We start from the raw sequence: 20,295 nt of genomic DNA on the forward strand, positions 1-20,295 counted from the left end.
ACCCAATAATGAAATAACGAGTTGCCAAAAACGGGCACAGACCTACAGCTACATCCCTCTCTTACTCCAGAATCCTCACCCAGCTGTAGACAAGCGCAGGTATTGGGAGGGGAGCCTTGTGATCTGAAGCCTACCTAACATTCTTGTTGAATCTAACTGCGTGTAGGCCCTGGGTTTGCTGCTGTTGCTCATACCTCTTGAAAGAAGCAGGCATGATGCTTGTAAACTATTTTGAAACCAAAATTTTACAGTGTAAGAGACACTGATATTTTTTGTTCTTGGAAACTAAGTCAGCAGGGAGAGAAGGCAAGTGGTTTGTTTCATGGTAAACCAAGGCTATGCATAGAGGCAAGGTAAGCTCAGCTCAATGGTATGGATTTTTATTGCCCACAGCTATTTCAAAGAATTAAGTTTTTAAGATTTGGGGGTGAAAAAACCCAACAAAACCATGCATTTAAAGTACTGCAGGAAGAAGTTTGCCAGCACTGAGATATTTTTAACTTTTTGTAATGAAAACCAAAGTAGTTTAAAAACAAAATTGCACAGAAACCTGCTGTGTCTTGCTCGTTCTGGCGGTGAGGTACTTAACCATCAGGGTATTGCAGCTTTGAAGCCTCAGACGCTGTCCGAGCTCTCCGCTGGACGGAGTCCTTGCACTGCTGCTGGGATTAGTCCCAGCACTCCACCTGTTTTACAGAACAGCCACAGGCACCCCCAGCGTTCTAAGCTGCTGTGAAGCTTGAGGCCCCTTTGCAGCAATGACTACGTGCTGTAGCATCTTGTGGTTGGCAGTGGCTGGGGGAGCATCTGTTGGGCCTCTGCAGTGAGCTGAACCTTGTCGGGAGGGCTGTGTTTTCTGGGTATTTGGCAAAAATGGAAATGACCAGAGGACCCGTTCTGCTCTTGGTTTAGGTGTGGTGCTGGGAGGCTGTGGTGACAGATCGATTCGTTTCCGTCCAACGCTGATCTTCAAAGATCACCATGCGCACCTCTTCCTGAACATTTTCAGTGACATCTTAGCAAACTTCAAGTAAAAAGCAGTTCCCTCACACAGAACAGCTGATTATGAAATTAGTTTGCATTAATTCATGTCTTCTCTACTTACAAGATAAGTGTAAAGTCATAAACTAAGGTTTGTGTTCTGTCTGTAATCCTGCCCAAGGCAAGCTGCTCCACACAGACTGGACCCAGGCAGAGCATTGGTACTGGTCACCAGCAGGTACATGCCGCTGTCCCACACTGTGCATTTGTAGAAGCTGTGGCCCTCCATCTTCTGGCTTGGGTCATATTAACTGCAGAGTCCTCTCTACGTTCATGGCCCTGACTATTTGATTGTCTAAATATGACCTGGCAGAGTCTGTTTTTGCAGGTGACCCCAGGTTTACCCCCGTGCCCAGAGGCAGCAAGTATGGCACGACACAGCCACGTGCCTGCCGTGCAGAAAGCGCCATTCTCTAGTGGTAGCTGGAATGAAATTGGTGTTTCGAGGAAAGCTCTGCTTTCCACCACTGCCAAGTACAGTATTTGACAGAGTAATTTCCAGCTTTATTCCCTTGCATACAGACGCCTGCCACAGCAGCGGGATCAGGACGCCATCAGCTACGCTGTGCCCAGCCTTCAGCCTACACGTACCGCTGCAGCGGCACTGACGCGCTCAGCCACACGGGCGGCGCTCTTAAGTGGGACTGAAGAACTTTTTTCCTCCTCCTGGATTTTAAAACGTCTGATTTCTCTTACAATCAGAGTTGTACAGAGAAAACTATAACCTGAAGTATGTAATTTGACAAAGCTTAGAGAATCATGCAAAGCATGTCACTTCCACCTCTGTCAGCAATCTTGAATGATTTGAGATTATTTTATTGTTTGGCCATAACACACAATAGCCATTAATTTATCTACTACAAGTTCTGCTTGAGCCGTTTTTTTAAACTACAGCAGAACTGCTTGATCTTAGCCCTTACTTGACATCAGAGCCACTACAGTGAAGGCCAAGTCCCAACTGCACATTTATAATGCAAAGTAATCCTTTTTTTGTTTTAATAGTTTATGCTAAGTCCTTGGTATTTCAGAGATCTAGAAAGCCCCAGGATCCAAAAAAGTGTCAACAGTCGATGGAATTTGTTTCTCCTCAGAGAACTGTTTTGGATGTCCCTTTACTTAAGGCTGACTTGAACTAGGTCTCGTACCTCTTTTTTCCAGTCTCTTGGCTAGCAAGCATCTGGATTTTGCTTGCCAAGTTTAAATACGTTTGCACCAAAAAGCAGGGACCACAGTGGACGACGTTACGGTCACCCTATTAGGATCTGACCACAATTTTCAAGTACATAATAAGAGACAGAGCAGTTAAAAGATTTACGTGTTTAATACAGTTACCAAAACGTGGAAGTTTCTTAGCTGCTTGGAGAAGTGTTAATTGTGGTTTCCCCATTTAATTTTTTTGAGTGCTGGTTCAGGGAAACTCAAGTACACTCACTTCAGCTAGCTTAAAAGTAAGGGGATTTCTGTAAACCTCTCTGCAGAAACCAGAATCCTGGTACCAGCTGGTCAGAACCTGAGCAGGTTTTTGAACAGCAGTTGTAGAAATCTGGAGGAAAGACTGGTAAATTGGTGTTCAACAAAACCTCATTGTCATTACTGTCCTCATAAGCGTATTATCAGCAAGAAGAAAGTCAAACTGAGAACTGTATTTGACAGCATTTTGGGAATTAGTTTGCTCAACATATCAGTGCAGTAGTTTTAGTAAATGTCTCTAGCAAGTCTTGTACTTTTACAGAAGCAAAGGTCCAGTAATCTGAATTCTTACCACATCTTCACTTTTATTATGAATACTCTAGGTGTTTTTATAATTTTTACTGACACTCAGTAACTGTATACTTGTGTAAAACATGTTGATGAAATCATGTTAGAGAATACATAAAGCACTGCAGCTGAAGCATATAAAGTTAATATTGTTTACAGCATCCTGTGGACAGTGCCAAATAAATGTTTAAACAAATACTTAACTACACTTCATGGTGTAAGTAGTAACTGTACACAGATTCATAACAAATGACATCTCATGTGTAATCAATATTCTTAAATAAAATATTTATAATTGAACTTCTCCAGGGCTTTTCATTTTACACTTAGTACATGCCTAAGTGAATCATTTAAAACATTAAATGAACAGTTAATCAGGGTTAGCAGTGGCAGTTTTAATTACTTGCATCACCAAGCGACAGAGATTTCGATACACGTGAGGAAGAACCAGGGAAAGGAATGCTCCCAAGTTCCTGTGCTGGTGAGGGCCAGTTTATTTGCCAGTTTCAGGTGAGGTAACAGCTAGAAGAGCAGTGTAAGGCATTAACTTGCTTCTGACAATTCCTAAAAAGTTTTATGTGTTGCAAGTGATCAGGTTTGATTCTTTCTCAGGTTTAAATCCTGCTCCTTATTTCTATTGAGGTTTTGGAAAAGGAGAATTTACACTAACACCACATAGTAAGACCACTGTCCTTCATAGACATGGGTGCTGAGGTGATCAACCCTGCAAGTTCAACAGAACACAAAGTACACATATTTTCAGCCTTAATCCAACACAGACTTGTAGGTGTCTTTCCTTTTTTTTGTTTCATTTTAGGTAAACCCAGACTGGGGCAGTAGGGAGTAGAAAGGGTATCTGGCAACAGAACTGTTGATGTTCGGATAACACCCAAATGGGTAAACACATCAAGGGATACAGATGACTTGTTTCCCAGGTTATGTGGTAATCTTCACAGAATACTGCTTAATTCACATAATCCAAGGTAGTTCTGGTAACATTTACAGAAGTTCTTGCAACTCAAGTGTTACAGCATTGACTAAGTGTCATTTATACATACGAAAGAAGCACAAACATGAATAGATGCAAAGAAGGACAAATAGTTCCAAATTGTCAAGATGATCACTAGGATCCAAACGGAACAAGGGATCACAGGCTGTCCCTGTAATTCACAGCACCACAGTTTAGGAGTGTTCTTCCTTGATTCCAGTGGGAAAGCAGTTTCTATGAGAGGCTCCTGGAATGCTGTCCCAGCCTTTAACTTACCCTCACAGCCGAATGATGTGTCTTGCAACATGCACCGTTGTTTTGCCTAGTTATGTTCACATCCTGGAAGACCTTGCCAAGAGAGCCCCCCCTTCCCCCTACAGCATTAGATATCACTCTTCCTAGCTAGCGCAGTATCGTGAATGCACGAGTATGTATGCGTGAGACAAGTTTTAATTTCAAGAGGCTTCCCAGTCAACCTAACATTCACTAAAAAACCCAATGAACTTAAAGTGAAGAAGCTCTGGCAGAGTTACTGCATTTCACTTCAAGAGTTTTTCCTGTTTCAAACCCACCCAAGGGGCAGCTGAAACAGGGTCAGGATCGGTAATTCGGCCACCTCCCACACATTCCAGGCAGGGCAGTTTAGACTCAGAGCTGCTGGCAACTGCACACATCACTATCCGACACCAAGAGATGCTGCCCACACCATAAACCAGTTGCAAAGATATTTAATCTGGAGATTGTTTTTTACCATTGCTACTTCCTACACCAAGTGCACTTACCAGCAGGGTTTGCATAGGAAAATGACAGAAGTATGTTGGTTTGCCAAACTAACTGAACTTTTGCAGAAGAATAAGCACAACATGCAACAAGGAAAATCACTGGAAACTACCTGCTGTATCACTTAAGTTCTCCAAATATCTGAGTAAACTTCTGTCTGTCTACAATCTGGCCAAACTTAATTGTAAAGTATAAAATATCTGTACTATTATACCGTTTGAACTGCAGAAGTAGCTCCCCCTTGCTATCTCCAACTTCATCCAAAGTCATCACTGTCTCTATGGGACAGTAAATGTCATTCCGCCTTCCCCAAAATGTCAAGTGGGCCACTCTGACAGTATGGCCAGTTTCATTTAAGTAGATCAATCCAATAATTCGTCTGAAAAAGTAGCTCATACCATACAACATTGCACCAGCAAAGAATGCAATGCCAGTTGTATATAAGAGGATATTCAGAGAAACCTGGTCTTGCAGATAGAGGTAGCAGATGGGAGGCAGAGTGACCATGGTGGTGGCAGTCTGCAACAGCTTCAGTCTGGACAGCACCTTGCAGTATTTAATCCATGGAAACCTGTAGACCAGCTTGAACTCTTCTGCCTTCTTATCCATAGCCTTTTGTTGGACCATGGCAGCAGGGGCCAAGTGGCACAGACGCACAGGTGGCTCTCGCTGTCTCCCCAGGTAATTACTAACACCATGAAATTGCTGTTTTTGCGAGTGCAAACACTCCCATGTACCAAAAAGCCAGGGTGGGCGAGCACCTTCCTTCCTCCATGACCTTGTCCAGAGCTTGTTTTGTAGACATCTCCCAAACAACGGTGCCATGCAGACTTCTGTCCTAATGCTGCAGAGCCTAGCCTGTAAAGGAATATTCCCACAGGTCATCACTTGAGTCTTCTTTATAACTGAATCATTTAGCTCAGAATCTGTTCCTTCGGCACCTAATGACAGTAAGCATAAGCCCCAGGTCACTGTAACCTTGTATTTGAAAACTAGCATTATGTCAGGAAACTGCTGCTCACACTTGCATGGCTCCCTGCAGCTGAAGAGGGAAAACACTTATGGCAATACGGCCGGTACCAAAGTTAGCTTCCCGAAGGCAAGCTTACAGCAACCCCTGCCTCTTTTCTTTTGACCAACACCAAAGTGAAAGCACCAGCACTACGGGTTGCTTCTACGCCAAGAGGGTAAGAGAGTCTGGGGCTGCTGGCCAGTGAAATCGGTGAAACGTTAAATAACCACCTAAACAGCAACGTCGGGGAACAAAGCGGACTATGCACAGCAAAGAGGCGCAGAGCATGAGCAGCACCGAAACAGGGACCGCGCGTCAGGGACCTGCACAAGAGACGAAAGGGACCTCCTGCGCTGCCGAGCCAGCCTGTGCGGGGAGGCGCCACGGGGCCGACCGCCACGGTGACGGGCGCGGGGCAGGGGCCGCCATCACTCGAGGGCCCGGGCCGCGAGGGCCACAGCAGGCGGGCGGCCCAGCGCGGCGGGTAGAGACGCTGATGCCCCGGTGCCCGCCTAGCCGGCCCCCGGCCCGCCCCTGGCCCCGGTTCCCCCCGCATCCCTCCGGCCGGTCCCCAACCCCGGTCCCCCCCCGCTTCCCCCCGGCCCGTCCGCCCGCGCCCACTCCTGAGGCGCCGCGCGCCGCCCTCCCTCAGTTCCCCTGAGACGGCCGCGGCACAGCCGCGCTGCCGGCGCCTCACGGGCGGCCCCGCTCCGCTCCGCTGCGCCCGCCCGGGGAAGGGCCGCAGGGCCGGTCGCAGGTCCCCCGGCAGCAGAGACCCCCGAGCAGCCGCCCGCCCCGCTTACCGCCGCCATAGCCGCGCCGCCGCGTTCCCCCGTCGCGTTCCCCCGCCGCGCGGCAGGGCGGGAGGGGGCGGCACCCCCTGTTTCCCGGCGGCCCCCGCGGTCCCGCTCCCGCCGCCCGGCCGGGCGCAATGGCGCCGCCGCAGCCCGCTGCGCTCTGCCTCTTCGACGTGGACGGCACCCTCACGGCCCCGCGCCAGGCGAGTCCCGTGGGGCCGGGGCGCTGTGGCACGGCGCGGTGCCGGGCCCCGCCGGGGGTGTTGGGGCGCGCAAGCCCGTGGGCGCCGGCCGGGCGCGGGGCGGTGATGGGCCGTGGGCGCTGAGGGGCCGGGGGAGAGTGGGCCGCTGAGGGGTCGGGGGAGGGGGGCGCTGAGGGGCGGCGAGGGGCCGCTGAGGCGGGGGGCGCTGAGGGCCGTGGCCCCCTGGCAGCACGGAGCAGGGGACGCGGCCGCCCCGGGCCCTGCTGCGGGACTGGCCGGCTGGCTTCGCCGCTTAAGGCCAAAAACCCCGAAATCCTCCCTTTTTCTTAAGGTTCCGCACGGCATTGCTGGGGTTTAATAATTCTTGCGCAGTGGAGGTGTTGGTCTCTTGGTGAGCATGCTGACGAATCTAATTAATTTATTCTGAACCTAGAAAATCACGGCGGAGATGGCGGCGTTTCTGCAGGAGCTGCGCCAGAAGGTGAAGGTCGGCGTGGTGGGCGGCTCGGATTTTGAAAAGCTGAAGGAGCAGCTGGGCGACGATGGTAAGGGCTGCCAGGGGCAACCCCTCGTGCCCAGTTGCTCACAAGGAAGTTGCGAAGGTTAAGTGTAGGTTAAACCCGATCTCTTTTCCTCCTTCCTGCCTTTTAACTTTTTTCCTGGTGGTGCTGCATTGTGCTCTGCCTGTGACAGCTGCTCACAAACGGCAGCCAGGTTTGCGTGTTAGTGGCACCCCGATGTGTTGACGGTGAAACCCAGTTCGGTACTGTACTGTAGCAGGGCGTTTCAGCGTTGCTGTTCCTGGCATTACGTAGATGACATACGCCTGTGCAGGCTGCTCAGCTGGCTGTGGGGTTAGGATGCAGAGATGGACTCATGCTCTAGTCCTTTGGGAGACATTTCCTTTCCTATCTCAGAGACTTATCTTCAGTGGTCTTTACTTCATTGATGCCACTGATAGCTGCCTGTTGTGCCCAGATAGCTCAGAATTTGCTTGGCTTACAAGTGGTCTCCAGTAAGCAGTATCATCCTGCATTGTAGTGAGATTCTCACAATCCTCCAACATCTACTATAGGTTAGTAACATAGAGAAAACAAACCTGAAATGGTTGTATTTGATGTGCTCTCTAGCCCAGCTGCATTCCAGGCTTCTGTAATATTTGAGGTCACTTCCCCACATTTAATGCAGAGAGGCATATTTGCAGGAGAGAAGGAGCCTTTAAGCAGAAATACAGGTAACAACTGAAAGGCTTCACATAATCTGAGATGTGTGTTAATCTTGGAAGAGAAATAAGAGCAGCTTTGATCTTGTGCTCAATGTTGTGCTGCTGAATCTTTCATGCTTTATGGTCTAATGTTTCACCTGTTTAATGGTAAGACAATTCTGCATTAAACGTACAGGGGAAATCGTAAGTTATGGTCTTTTTGTTTGGTTGTAGTGGTTGAAAAATTTGACTACGTTTTTCCAGAAAATGGTCTTGTAGCATACAAAGATGGGAAATTCCTGAGCAAGCAGGTAAGTGTGAAATTTCCAGTAGCACAAAAGAGAAATTACCTACAAAAGTTTTTGCTTTGTTGCTCCGGTGCAGTCTTCTGTAATCACCCTTCTAACTAAGGCCAGAATTGCTGCTATTTTCATGTGTTCCTTCTGTAACAGATCATTCATTTGGTGCTCTGATTCATGCAATGACCATCTGCACCTTAAACTTTATTCTTTGGGGTATTCTCCGAACCAAAAGCTATTCAAGTCTGGAGTGTTTGACTGAATAAGAACAGTGAAAATCCTGGAACAGCCTTTCCCTCAGCTTATCCATAGGAAATGGGGCCAAGCCCACTGCTCCTGGAGGTCCTATGGAATATGGCATTTTATAGCTGATGTCTGCTGGCCTTTGGGTTCAGAAAGTTTCTTCTAGATTCCTTGTAGCTGCTTTTTAGCTATTAATTCAGAGTGCACATTGTGATATGTTGCATAAGGTAGAAGTTAAATACTCTAAATCAATATAAAAGTACATCTGATTCTAGATGCCCTAATCACCTTCATTGGTTCAACATAGTAATGGAGATTAAAAATTTAAAAGAGATCCTGGCTGAAATTGAGCAGTGGTTGCCAATTTACTGCAGTAACCATCTCCCATTTCTTCACACTTGGCTACAGTAGATATTAACTGCAACTTTTTGTTTAGGCCACACTGTTTCCTCCTAAAGCAGGTACCAGTAGGGAGCATATTAAATCAGATTTTGTTTTATGGTTTAAAAAAAAGTAAACAGTAAGAAAAATGCGTGCCTCTCATTATTACCAAAACATTGTTATTACCATGTGTGCATGGACTGAGGGTTGCTTATTGAAGGAATGTTTCTCTGTGGCATTAACCATGCATGATTATCCAATGTCTGTGTTTTCCATGTGACTTGGTTTTAGAATATCAAATTCTGAACCCTTGGTTGAATGGTGTTTATTTTGTTAGAACATTCAGGGTTACCTGGGCGAGGACATACTTCAAGATCTGATCAACTACTGCCTGAGTTATATTGCGAAGATTAAACTGCCAAAGAAAAGGTATATGCACACATGCATCTCGGTGTCACCATGATCTCCATGTTGCAGTGTTGAGCGTCAATATGTAAAGCAGGCTGCTCAGCAAAAAATGAGTAACTTGTGTTTTAGGAACACTGTGTACGTGAAACAGAGCTCAATCCATGCATACAAAGACAAGCTCGCAGCTGGAGCACAGGATTTAAATAAAAATGCAGAATCAGTATTTCAAGAGGGAAAGAAGTTCAGGTTTGAAGTAGGAGTATTTCCTGGACATGGTTGGAATTCAGCAGCATGTTTTCCAGAGATTAGAAGCATGCAGTAAGATCAGTTCTATGTGATATGTGAGGGTGCAGCTGCTCCAGACATTTAATGCACACTGTATGTGAGGCTAGCCAGAAACACTGCCAAGATTGCTCTGAATTTTGCCCCTTCACCCCAAAGCTGACAGACTGGCCTGTCAGGGTCTTGAGAACCGGGTTCACAGGATGTTCCAATCATACTTCTAAAAGTCATTAAGGATGATGTTGAGGTTGCCAGATTCAAATAAAAGTCCCAAAGCCTCCTTGATGCCAGAGGTTCCTACATGTTTGGTATTTTATGCATACAATGAGAGGCTGAAGGAGACATCTGATTCCCATTGTCTTTGGAATGAAACAAAATCTTATTGTGATACTCATTGTGATATTTTGAGCAATTTTTCATCTATTGTCAATTCTTTTTCAGGGGCACTTTTATCGAGTTCCGCAACGGGATGTTAAATGTGTCCCCCATTGGAAGAAGCTGCAGCCAGGAAGAACGAATTGAGTTCTATGAACTTGATAAAGTGAGTTACAGCTCTTAAAAAAATACCCAGCTGTTCTGGCAGAGGCAGTTAGGGCCAGGTTATGATTTTGAAAAAGCTTTTGTACTTTCTGCAATTTTTTTCATTGTAATCCTTTCCATGTGGTTTAACTAACTTCTTCCTTGGACTTCAGGAAATACACAATAGGGGTTTTGTTGCAATAGTTGACAGTGATTACTTGCAGAAGGCATGGGTTTGGCTCATGTTTCTTTTAACCCTGTATCCAGAGTACCAAACATCCTACCTCTGCACACACTGTTCCTGAAAAACCCTGTCACAGATAGAACCATACTTCCTTGGAGTGCTCTATAGCATACCAGTCTACATCCATTTAAATCAATAAAACTGCTGAGCCACAGGATCCGTTCCCTGCTACACCGTAACAACTGTTTCTGATCTGATACAAAAACTGAAATCTGATTCCTCAAAAGCAGTCTGCCTGTGACTGGATTAAGGGATGCTGAAAGCTATCTGAGCCTGAGGTGTTCTGACATTACCTTTCTTGCAGCGTATGGCATCAGATTGGTACCAGTTTTGAGACTCTCCCTATGCCTCAGTCTCCTTATTTGTAAAACTGAATTTTACTGGGAGTCAAAGCATACTGCCTTAGTGTTCTGAGATTTTCAGATAGAAAATCACTGCATGCATAGAAAATCACCGCATGCATGTGAAGTTTTCCCTCATTTTTTACAAGTTGCTAACATTAAAGTGGCAATACTCCCAGCATGCTTTCAGTGATAATAAAATGTAACTGTATCACACTAGTTTGGGTACTCAGACCTTTGGATATTTTTGGGGTGGTTTTTGGGTTATCTTTTTATTGATGACTTTTAGCACAGCATGTAACTGATGTTTGGTTTTGTTTCTTCTTTTTTTTAACAGAAAGAAGGTATAAGAGAGAAATTTGTAGCTGATCTACGAAGAGAATTTGCAGGGAAAGGCCTCACATTTTCTATAGGTACCACATTAGAAGAATGTAATTTAAAACATCATTTGATTTAAATTTCACTTAAGTCATAGCCTCTTATGGCTATGACATTCCCTATCTCGTTTGTGTGACAGTTACCTATCTGGGGGTGGTTGCAGGCATTACGTGTGAGACTAAGCCTCTTTTTCCTCTTAGGCTTTCATTTGATATATTTTGATATATTGATATATATCAACAAAGAGAACTTCATTGCTTGTCATCAGTTCATTGTCTTTTAATGTCAGTTGTGTGACTGATTCTGCTCATTTTGAAACATTACATGCTTCTGATTGGATTTGTTTCTGCAAATCAGTTTTGATCAGAAATACTGTATCAGTACTGTTCCAGTAGCCCTTGGTTCTTAGTTCTGCAGCTGCATTGTGTGGGAGGAAGGAAAAAAATCCAAAAGCAAGTGCAAGCTTAAAGAGAAAAGTGGTAATAAGGGGGAATTAATTTTAAATTATTTTTTTCTTTTTTTCCCCTCTCCCTCAACATATTAGCACATTCTTGCCTCTTACTGTTTTTTAGAATTATTAAAAAAAATATATATATGGTTACCATTAGTGCTGTGGTATTGAAACAGTAAGGCAGAAATCAACTGCAATATAGCTTTCCTAAAGTATGTTGTAAATACCTTTGTGACACCCGCTTCGACCGGCAATGACACTGTTATGTCTTGGTAAAGTCCAAGGATTTGGGACTGAACAGTTAGTGTCCTGTTAGGCTGTGTTAGCACGGCTGATTTCTTCCTGTTTCTGTTCTGAAAGCTTTAGATTTGACTAAGACTTCATGGCTGTACATGTACATGTACCAGTGGCTCTGTTCATTCGTGTAGTTTCTTTCTAAAAGTAAAAAGATTAAAGGTAGTTTTTTAAAAAAGGTTCAGTTTGAGAAAATGCTAAGACATTTGTATTTGTTTAATGGGTAAATAATAATCTGTAAGTCACAAGTGTAGTAAGTGATACCCTATAGAACACTCTTTGTACTTGTAAGACTTAACTCCGGGGTCTTACGTTTCTGTGACTTCTGCAAAGCTCCCTCTAATAAAACCCTCTCACTTATGCTCCCCTCAGAAATGTGTTCTTATCCTAAACCAAGGTTTCCTTGGTTCCTGTCTATCCTAGGAGGCCAGATAAGCTTCGATGTGTTCCCAGATGGCTGGGATAAGAGGTACTGCTTAGGAATCGTTGCCAATGATGGATTCAAGACTATTTATTTCTTTGGAGATAAGACTATGCCAGTGAGTATATTATTTTGTATATACATTTTAGAGCTGCTGTTTTAAACCACAGACACTGTAGGTTCTAACCAATTGCCTTACGCCTCACAAGAATTGAGGTCAGAATAGAAATCTGTCTGTGTTTAACTGACCGCGCGTTACTGGTCAGCATAGTGCTGGGGGTAGCTGTGAGCATAGATTTTTCTTCTTCTGTTTCCTGAAGTGAACAGTGTTCTGTGTTTTTAAATTGAATTTCTGTAATTATGTTAAAAACCTAGGTGACATGACTATGTAAAACTGATTATCCTGTTTGGTTATTGTAGATTGATGCTGCTTGTTGGCTGGTGTTTATTAAACATATTTATTATCCATTGAATTTAATACTGTTCCTTTGCTAACCACGCTGTCTGTCTCTGCGTTGAGGAACTGAAATTACACGTAATCCCTGTCCCTTGTCATCGGGCAGAGCTAAGTGACTCTGCAGGGTGATTCAGAGGCTTTTGAAAATACCGAGCAGAGACCTGAGCAGAGCTATCAAGGGCAACAGAAAGCACAAGGACTTGGATGAAATTAAAGCTGTCTGAACATGGCCAAGGACAGTGTCAGGCAAAGTTTTATAAGAAAAGGCTTAGTTGTGTAAGAACTTAGAGTTTTAGAACTATAATTACAAAGAACTTTGTAGCTTTGTAAACTTAAAAAGGCCAAGTTTTATAAGAAAAAGACAAGCTTTAAATTAAAGGGTTTATTCTCCCTTGACACTGGTTGTAAAAGTAATTACCTGTCCTTTGCACAGAGTTCATGGACAGTTGATTTTAAACCCTGTAATCGGCAGTGCAGCATTTTCATTGTTTTGCAGTAGCAAGAGTTGCTGCTGACTCACTGGCAAGCAGTGTGGCGAACAACGTACCGGCACTGGGTAACTGCTTCCTGTAGTGCACAGAGCCATGGCTGCCGGGCAGCTCTCTCGTGCAGGTGGCAGTGCCTTTGTTCCCTGAGCCAGCTGTGGAAAGATCTTTCATCACTCTTCTGTGATTAGAAACCAGTTACAAAGGTCACAGCAGACCAGTAGCTGGCAAGGCCACAACACTAACGCAATAGCGAAGGATCAATGATTTAACCAACAGGAAAGGAAACCGAGCTGGAAGAAAGAGGGTAATGCAGAGAAGTTACAAATCGCATGTGCTGGTGTAGTGTTCTGTAACAAGCTTTATACCCTATTAACAAGTAAATAATTTTAAAAGGTTGATACTGGGTCACTATACAAAACTAAAACCAGCTAAACTTACACTGAGAGTCCTGCTGTTCCGTTACAGATGCTAATGTGCAGGTCAGGAAGTTCTTATGCAAGTGTTTGTGGTGGTCAGCAGGAGTTTCAGTACAGGTGTGCCATAAATGCGTTACATGGAATCTCAAAATGGTGGTTTACAGGCTTTTAGCTTTCTGGAAGACTTCTTAGACGCGATTGTTATCACAGATTGGTCTGGGTTGGAAGGGACCTTAAAAATCACCCAGTCCCAGCCCCCTGCCATGGGCAGGGACACCTCCCACCAGCCCAGGCGGCTCCCAGCCCCGTCCAGCCTGGCCTTGGACATGCCGGGGATGGAGCACCCACAGCTGCTCTGGGCAGCCTGTGCCGGCGCCTCAGCACCCTCACAGGGAAGAATTTCTTCCTTGTATCGCATCTAATTCTACCCTTGTTCAGTTTAAAGCCACCCCCCAGCCCTTGTCCTATCACCACACCCCTTTGTAAAACATCCCTTCCTTCCATGATTTCCTTTATGCATCCCTTTTCCACTGCAAGACTGTGACTATACATTAAGTTACATAAAATTAAATCCTCTTCCGCTTTTTTCCTCTTCTGTTTTCAGGGAGGGAATGACTACGAAATTTTCACAGACTCCAGAACAGAAGGCCACAGCGTCACATCCCCCCAGGATACAAGAAGAATCTGTGAAGAACTATTTTTTTAGATAAGAGTTTTAGAATTCACACTTGCAGAACAGTTAAGACACCTTAATAACTCAGAACCTCTTCATTCCGTATTGGGTTTTGTAATTGGCCATGAATAGCAAGCGCTTCCAAGGTCAGTCAGTACTGAAGGGAACGTTGCTGACCAGCGCAGCACAGCAGAGCTCCTTAGCACCGTCCTTCCACTGCTGCCATTCACACACGTACCTGGTTTTCTTTTTGGGCTGGTTGTGTGTTTTGGTGGTTGGTGGATTTTTTTTTTTGGGGGGTGGGGTGGGGTTTTTTAATGAGTTTTAAGTCATGAGTAAACTTCCTTAGCTAATTAATTACACTTTGGGGGCTGGGGAACGGATAATCTGCCTATAATTGATTTATGGACTCAAAATTGGCCTGCAAGGCTTTATCCCTAGTTTTTATTTTGAAGCTGCTTTTTAAATGAACATTTTAGAGTTGGTTGGGTTGGTTTTTTTTACAATACTACCTTGTGGTATCAAGACATGTATTATATGACAGCTGAGATCTTGTTTAAAACTGGAAGATGAGTAAAAAAGACAGGTTTTATTTTTTTCTGGAGGGTGGGAAGATAAAACTGAGCCAGAAGTCCCTGACCTCACCTCTGTTCCAGTGCAGGGTCAGAAGGTCCATCAAGTTTACCGCCACCAGGAAGGCTGGACCAACTGGTGCTAGTTACCTCCTCAGTATGGTTGTGGTGCCAATGCAGTACAGTCCATGGTACCTATGCTTCTTGCGGACTGTTTTTAAATCTAAAACCCAAATAATCTACAAAAATTAAAGACAACTTGAGCAGAGTAGCAAAATGTATTTCTGTCACTTACTACATTTCTAATTTTCTTGGTAAGACATTAAGGGTAGATGAGATTTCAGTACTAAGAAAAATTACCTAAACTATGTTTCTATTAAAATCAAGCTGAAGCATGACAATCAGTGTAACTGTTATTATAACTATTCTCATCTTGCCTTAGGAAAGTAATCTTGTGTGTGAACGGTTTAATCAGTAAAGGAGAACAAAATCTCATTTTATCATGAAAAATTACTGTTGCAGTTTGTCATTTTGGCAAATAAAACACATAAAGCAGAACCTGTTGTATGCTGCCTGTCTGTCCAAAGAAACGTTTGACTTGACTCTTAGCAATTCCAAGTGTATCATACACAGCAGAACAGTAAAAAAGGAGAGAATACAATCTATGTACAAACCACAATCCCCAAGAGGGCTTACAAAAAGGAGGGGGAGCGGTGATGCCTTCACACATCAGAACTACCTGGTCTTCTAACACCCTTCCCATGTGTCAGCCTCAGCCGGGGCAAGGGGAGCAGACCCTGGACCAGCACCAGCTGCAGCGCAGGGAGGCTCTGCAGACGGCTGGGTTGCTGCTCTGCGCAGCCACCTGTGCCGGAGCTGGTCGGAGCTACCGTGGCTGCTCCCTGTATTTGCAGGAAGCTGCTATGCAAAGCATCCTGTGCAGGACCAAACCCAGAGCTGTTGGCAGCTGCAGGCACGTACCTGAGGCTCGGATCCGAAAGGCTTGCTCTGCACTTGCACAGCCACTGCCAGTAGCCAAGGTTTGTCTTCCGCCTGTCCTGCCAGCAGATGAGAGGCAAGCATTCTGTCTCTGAGGGGAAGGAAAAACAAAACAAATGGAAGCAGCCCACGACGCCCAGTCCCTTGCTCCCGGCCTTACTTTCTCTAGCGTGAGTTTAACTGAACAGGGCACGTTCAGCCTGCAGCAGCCCCGGCTCGGCTGTTCCCTGAGGCCTGGCTAAAGCCTTGCGGCGACATTTCTGAATAGTCCTGGGAGCCCCTTCTGATATGTTCTGCCCTCCTCCCGCCTCCCCCAGGTTTCAGCTGCAATGACCAGGCTATACCTCCCTGCTGTACGTTAATACAAAGAATATTAAATATTATATAATTAAAATAAATGTATTTATAGAAGTAGTAGCATGTATTATACAGTAACCTATTAAACAGCCAGAAAACTTGCTCAATTACTCCCTAATCATTCTGGAAATGCTAGTCAGTTGATACTACAATGCTTTTTAAAACACTTTTAAATATCATCATACAGGTGTGCATGTGCAGGCACCTGCATTCTCCTCTGACTTCAATGCTCATCATCTTCAACACCACCTACACAGATAGCAGCCTGAAGACTTACGTTAAAGCATTATAATGGTCACATTTATTGCAAAGGAAGCAGCGTGTGATATTCCAACAATCTGGATAGCATTAAATCCACCACTACTAAGTCCTACAGTTAGTAAAACACAAAACTTCACTACAGGCTGGTCGTTACTGAACACTACAGCGTAATACGGGTGCAGCTAAGGTAGAACAAGCTATCAGAGCAGTTAGTAACCTCCACAGAGCTGTGCTCGAGCCAGGTCAGACATCAAACAGACCATCTGCTGCAAACAGGCAAAGGAAGTTACACTGTTTCACACAACTAACAGAAGAGTATCACGCCACCTTTTTTTATTTTTTTTTTATTATTATTTGCAAAGTCAATAAAAATCCACTGTTAGAAACACAATAGAGAAAAATGCTTCATTTGAAAAAGAGATGTGGAAGGCAAAGAGGAACAGAACTAATTTAGTTGCACTACAACTACACGAAATCTTGCAGGCAGAGAAGAGTCTGGGCAAGGGTGACCATATCATATCCTACCAAGCAAGTTTTCCAGGGAAACATCTGCAGAATCTACTTCACCAAGACAGCTGAGCCTGTTAAGTAACTCACACAGCATCTTACAGACGGTCACCTGAACAGCATGTAACTTGCTTTTCAGGAGTACAGTTATCCTGCCTGCCCAGTGGAATACCATGGCAGACATTCAACTACATGCAGCCAAGAAGGTCATCTTCAGCTTTGTCTAAATTCACACACAGTCAGAGGCTGTGAAGCATCCACTACTCTACAGCTTTCTACCACTTACCTTGAAGCAATTTTTTGGGGTTAGTTTTGTTTGTCTGTTGTTGGGTTTTTAATACTGGCCTCTAAAATCTGTTGCTAATCACCCATCAAGGCACATAAGTAAATTCACAAACAATGCAGGCATTAAAACTACAATATTCCACACATATGCAGATGTGCCATTTGCAAACGGTGCACCTGAAGGGCACCCAGCCATGGTCATTAGAGCGTAACCACCAGATGGAGATTTTCCACCCTGCGGCAGCTGCTCTGTTTGTGAACTTCCATCCATGAGGCAAACAAATCACAGCAACGAGCACCCCTCCATCTCTCCAGCCAAGGCATTCAGGAACTGTTATTAGCAGTAAGTCTACTCCAGCCCTTACAGACGAGCATCTCAAGGACCCACAGTGCTCACACACCTCCAGGGCCTCGGATCGTGCCTCTGCTCCAGCAGCCCACGTTAGAAGAGCTCTCCTTCAAACCTCTCCCAATTCCCCTGGGCATCTCCTGGAATCAGTTCACAAGATAAAAGAAAAAACAAACCTCCCCTCCTCCACCAAGCACACAAACTAGGTCTCTTTAAAATACACTTTTTGTAAACACACTGTGCTAGATTTTTTTCATTAGCATTTGAATTGCCCCCCTCCCCCCCCCCCCCTTTTTTTTTTCCCAGGTCAGCTGTAAAATTGGGAAATTTGGCCTGCTTCTGCTTTATTGACAATGCAGCATCTCCTCCCACACAATACGTAGAATATTCTTCGGGCAGGTCCCCTGCCGGCAGCCGAGCAGTGACCGTGCAGGCAGCAGCCACGTCGCTCTGGGATGCCTCAGGAGCTGACAACGTGCCCCGACCAGGTCTCGTGCTTGGTTCCAGGAGCGAGGTGGGTGATCACCACCTCCACTGCCTGAAGCTTCTCGTTCTTCGGAGGGATGGTACACATCTTGTAGGTGACCTCATCGCCTGCCACAGGAACATACTCGCCTTCGATACTGTGGAAGGGAAGCTTCAGTTAATCACAAATCACATAAACACTTTTACTTCTTTTGCAGCATATTTAAGTTTTTATCATAAGGATTATCTTAGGTGCTCAAGATACTTCAGGTGGTTTCTTTAAATCGAGCCCATCATCCACCAAAGCCTGAAGTTGATCTTGGTTGTCTTGTAGCAAATCCCATAAAAACACCATAAAGAGTACCACCCTAAAAAAAAAACACCACCAAACCAACTAACAAAAAAAAAAAACAAAACAACTACAAAACCACCCATACTTAAATATGCCTTAAAGAAAAAGGTGAGCCCAGCCTTGGACATCGCTGTGAACCAGGTAACAACCTCTTACTCGCCGGCAGCACTAGAGGGCAGGGCTGACACTGCTTGGCACTTGGTTTGGGGGTTTGTTGTTTTAAACTGGAACTTAGATTATTTTACGGTTTTTCCTCCTTTCATCTAAGCTTTTTGAGCTTGGGATGGGTGTTTTGTTTTTGTGTTCTTTTTTTAAAGAAAATGCCAGTCATTGATTTTACCTTTAGGTTATTCCACCATAACACAGTTTGTCTGTGGTATGGAGGCGGGGGGGGAAGCCCAAATAAGACATGGAATCAAATATTTCAAAATTACTTGATGTGCAAAAAAAAAAGAGTTCTGCCACCCTGACATGTTACATTACAAGTCTCCTCCAGCACTTTGGAAGATTTCCAGGAGTTGCTCACTCCTACTTAGCCTTTACTTACCAGTGTGATGACGTGGGATGCTGGAGGACTCCCACCACACATTTGTTACTGCATGTGAGGCCTTATCCATAACCAGTGGGAAATGGTAAAAGAGCTGTCACGTTCTGTTCAGAACAATGCACTGATGAAACAGAGAACTGCAAAGGGTAACAGCCTTCCTCACCTCTACCACTGTGCTCAAGATCAGAGCTTTTTAATAAAGATCCCAGCATGCGCCAACGACAGGCAGAGACACCTTCCAACCTGCATTACCAGGGTCTGACAGCAGAAAGGATGCTACTGCACCTTCCTCTAAAAACACCTACACAATGCCATGCTCAGGTTCCCCTTCTCTGACAACCTAGGTTTTAGATGTCTTGTTTGACCTTTTTTTCAGTGTTTCTTAGCTGCATTTGTATTTGTTAAAAAATACAACACTAATTAATTCTACTGGATGCCTAATTGCTTGTGTACTCATATTACACTGTGGGTTAAGATTTGGGTCCAGGGAAACAAAAAAGAAAAAAAGTCTTCTAGGTCAGAAACTTGGCATGCGCCGTTGAGTTAGTTGCCTTCACTGAGAACATACTCACACCACCCAGGAATCTTACCCCACAAATGTTTCTCTTAATTGTAGGGATCTAAGATTTTAGCAGCGCCCTTCACATCCACTCTTGTCCTGCGACCTGTTATTGTTACAGCTTTTCTATTGCAGGAAAGACTGGCAGGAGTGATAGAGGTAAACAAATTGGCCCTTACTGCCAGTTGTAACTTCACATCAGATTTTGCTTCTCCCTGCAATTCTGCAAAACTTCAGCTTCATCTCCTACACTGCCTCTCCGCCAGCCTTCCCCCTTTAAGGGCTGCCTCAGCTCCTGCTCCCCTCCAACTTGTGCATCCGACGGCTGCTCAGGAAGCTGGTGCGACGGGCTGTGGCTGAGCAGAAGCAGCTTGTACTCAGGGATGAGACATGGTAAGCAGGCATGTACAGGGGAAGCTAAAGCTGACCCATAAATTTCAATTTCTCCCATGGGAAATTCAAAAGAAAAGTCATTGTTTGCTAACTGATTGTATCAACGTGATATTGAAAGTGCTCCTCTATCTAAGTATGGATCTAAAACCTGCTACAGGGAGTTAAAAGCACTGCCAAGGCCTGTGACTTGAAACTCATGTCCTCCAGACTTTACTTCCCTGGGCTACACCCCTACTCCAGGAATCAGTCCCAAGGGAGCATGTACTAAGCTGAACTCTTCGGCGCAGTGCCTGAGGAAATGGCAGTAAATTGAAGCCAGAAAAAATATCTTAGGAGAAGTTAAGATAAAGCCCCCTTCATCAGACCTGACAGCCCTTCCCTCCCCACGCAGGCTCATCTGACTGCCCTTTACTTACCACCAGACTCCCCAGGGCCATGCCAGCCCAGCCTCAGCCCCCGCACACCGGGCAGACTCCCAAACCCAGGTCTCACTGTGGCTGTCCTCTGCAGTCACTGCCTTCATTTATGTCCCACTCACCCCACCGCTATAGGTTTAAGATTTCTTCAGGAG

General features: G+C 45.0%; 4 protein-coding genes across 9 annotated transcripts in view; 2 read left to right on the forward strand and 2 right to left on the reverse strand.

Annotated features, from left to right (window-relative positions):
* ABAT (4-aminobutyrate aminotransferase) overlaps positions 1-3,098 on the forward strand; it is a 65,917-nt gene extending 62,819 nt beyond the window's left edge. For all 3 annotated transcript variants that reach the window (XM_080384581.1, XM_080384579.1, XM_080384580.1), the window contains exon 16: positions 913-3,098. In XM_080384581.1, coding sequence (XP_080240707.1) covers positions 913-1,034 — 122 coding nt within the window. In that variant the 3' untranslated portion in view covers positions 1,035-3,098. The remainder of the gene's footprint in view (positions 1-912) is intronic.
* On the reverse strand, positions 492-6,492 carry TMEM186 (transmembrane protein 186). 2 transcript variants are annotated; one of them, XM_080384589.1, is made up of 3 exons: positions 6,383-6,492; positions 4,782-5,425; positions 492-3,321 (listed from the first exon to the last, which is right to left on the reverse strand). In XM_080384589.1, the coding sequence occupies exons 1-3, from the start codon at positions 6,389-6,391 to the stop codon at positions 3,306-3,308; spliced, it is 669 nt and encodes a 222-aa protein (XP_080240715.1). In that variant the 5' UTR covers positions 6,392-6,492; the 3' UTR covers positions 492-3,305. The 2 variants fall into 2 exon arrangements, with proteins under 2 accessions (XP_080240715.1, XP_080240714.1); XM_080384588.1 differs by lacking the exon at positions 492-3,321 and having other exon boundaries at positions 3,784-5,425.
* PMM2 (phosphomannomutase 2) lies at positions 6,433-15,208 on the forward strand. The gene is made up of 8 exons (XM_080384592.1): positions 6,433-6,579; positions 7,013-7,124; positions 8,018-8,094; positions 9,044-9,135; positions 9,838-9,937; positions 10,838-10,913; positions 12,047-12,162; positions 14,010-15,208. Exons 1-8 carry the CDS (start codon positions 6,511-6,513, stop codon positions 14,109-14,111), a joined length of 744 nt encoding a protein of 247 aa, XP_080240718.1. The 5' UTR covers positions 6,433-6,510; the 3' UTR covers positions 14,112-15,208.
* A 1,916-nt stretch (positions 15,209-17,124) lies between these two features.
* Positions 17,125-20,295, reverse strand: part of CARHSP1 (calcium regulated heat stable protein 1) — a 45,534-nt gene continuing 42,363 nt past the window's right edge. For all 3 annotated transcript variants that reach the window (XM_080384586.1, XM_080384585.1, XM_080384587.1), the window contains one exon: positions 17,125-18,031. In XM_080384586.1, the coding sequence (XP_080240712.1) occupies positions 17,869-18,031 (163 nt within the window). In that variant the 3' untranslated portion in view covers positions 17,125-17,868. The remainder of the gene's footprint in view (positions 18,032-20,295) is intronic.

The sequence above is a fragment of the Falco punctatus genome (assembly GCF_963210335.1).
Source record: "Falco punctatus genome assembly, chromosome: 4".
NCBI classification, from domain to species: domain Eukaryota; kingdom Metazoa; phylum Chordata; class Aves; order Falconiformes; family Falconidae; genus Falco; species Falco punctatus.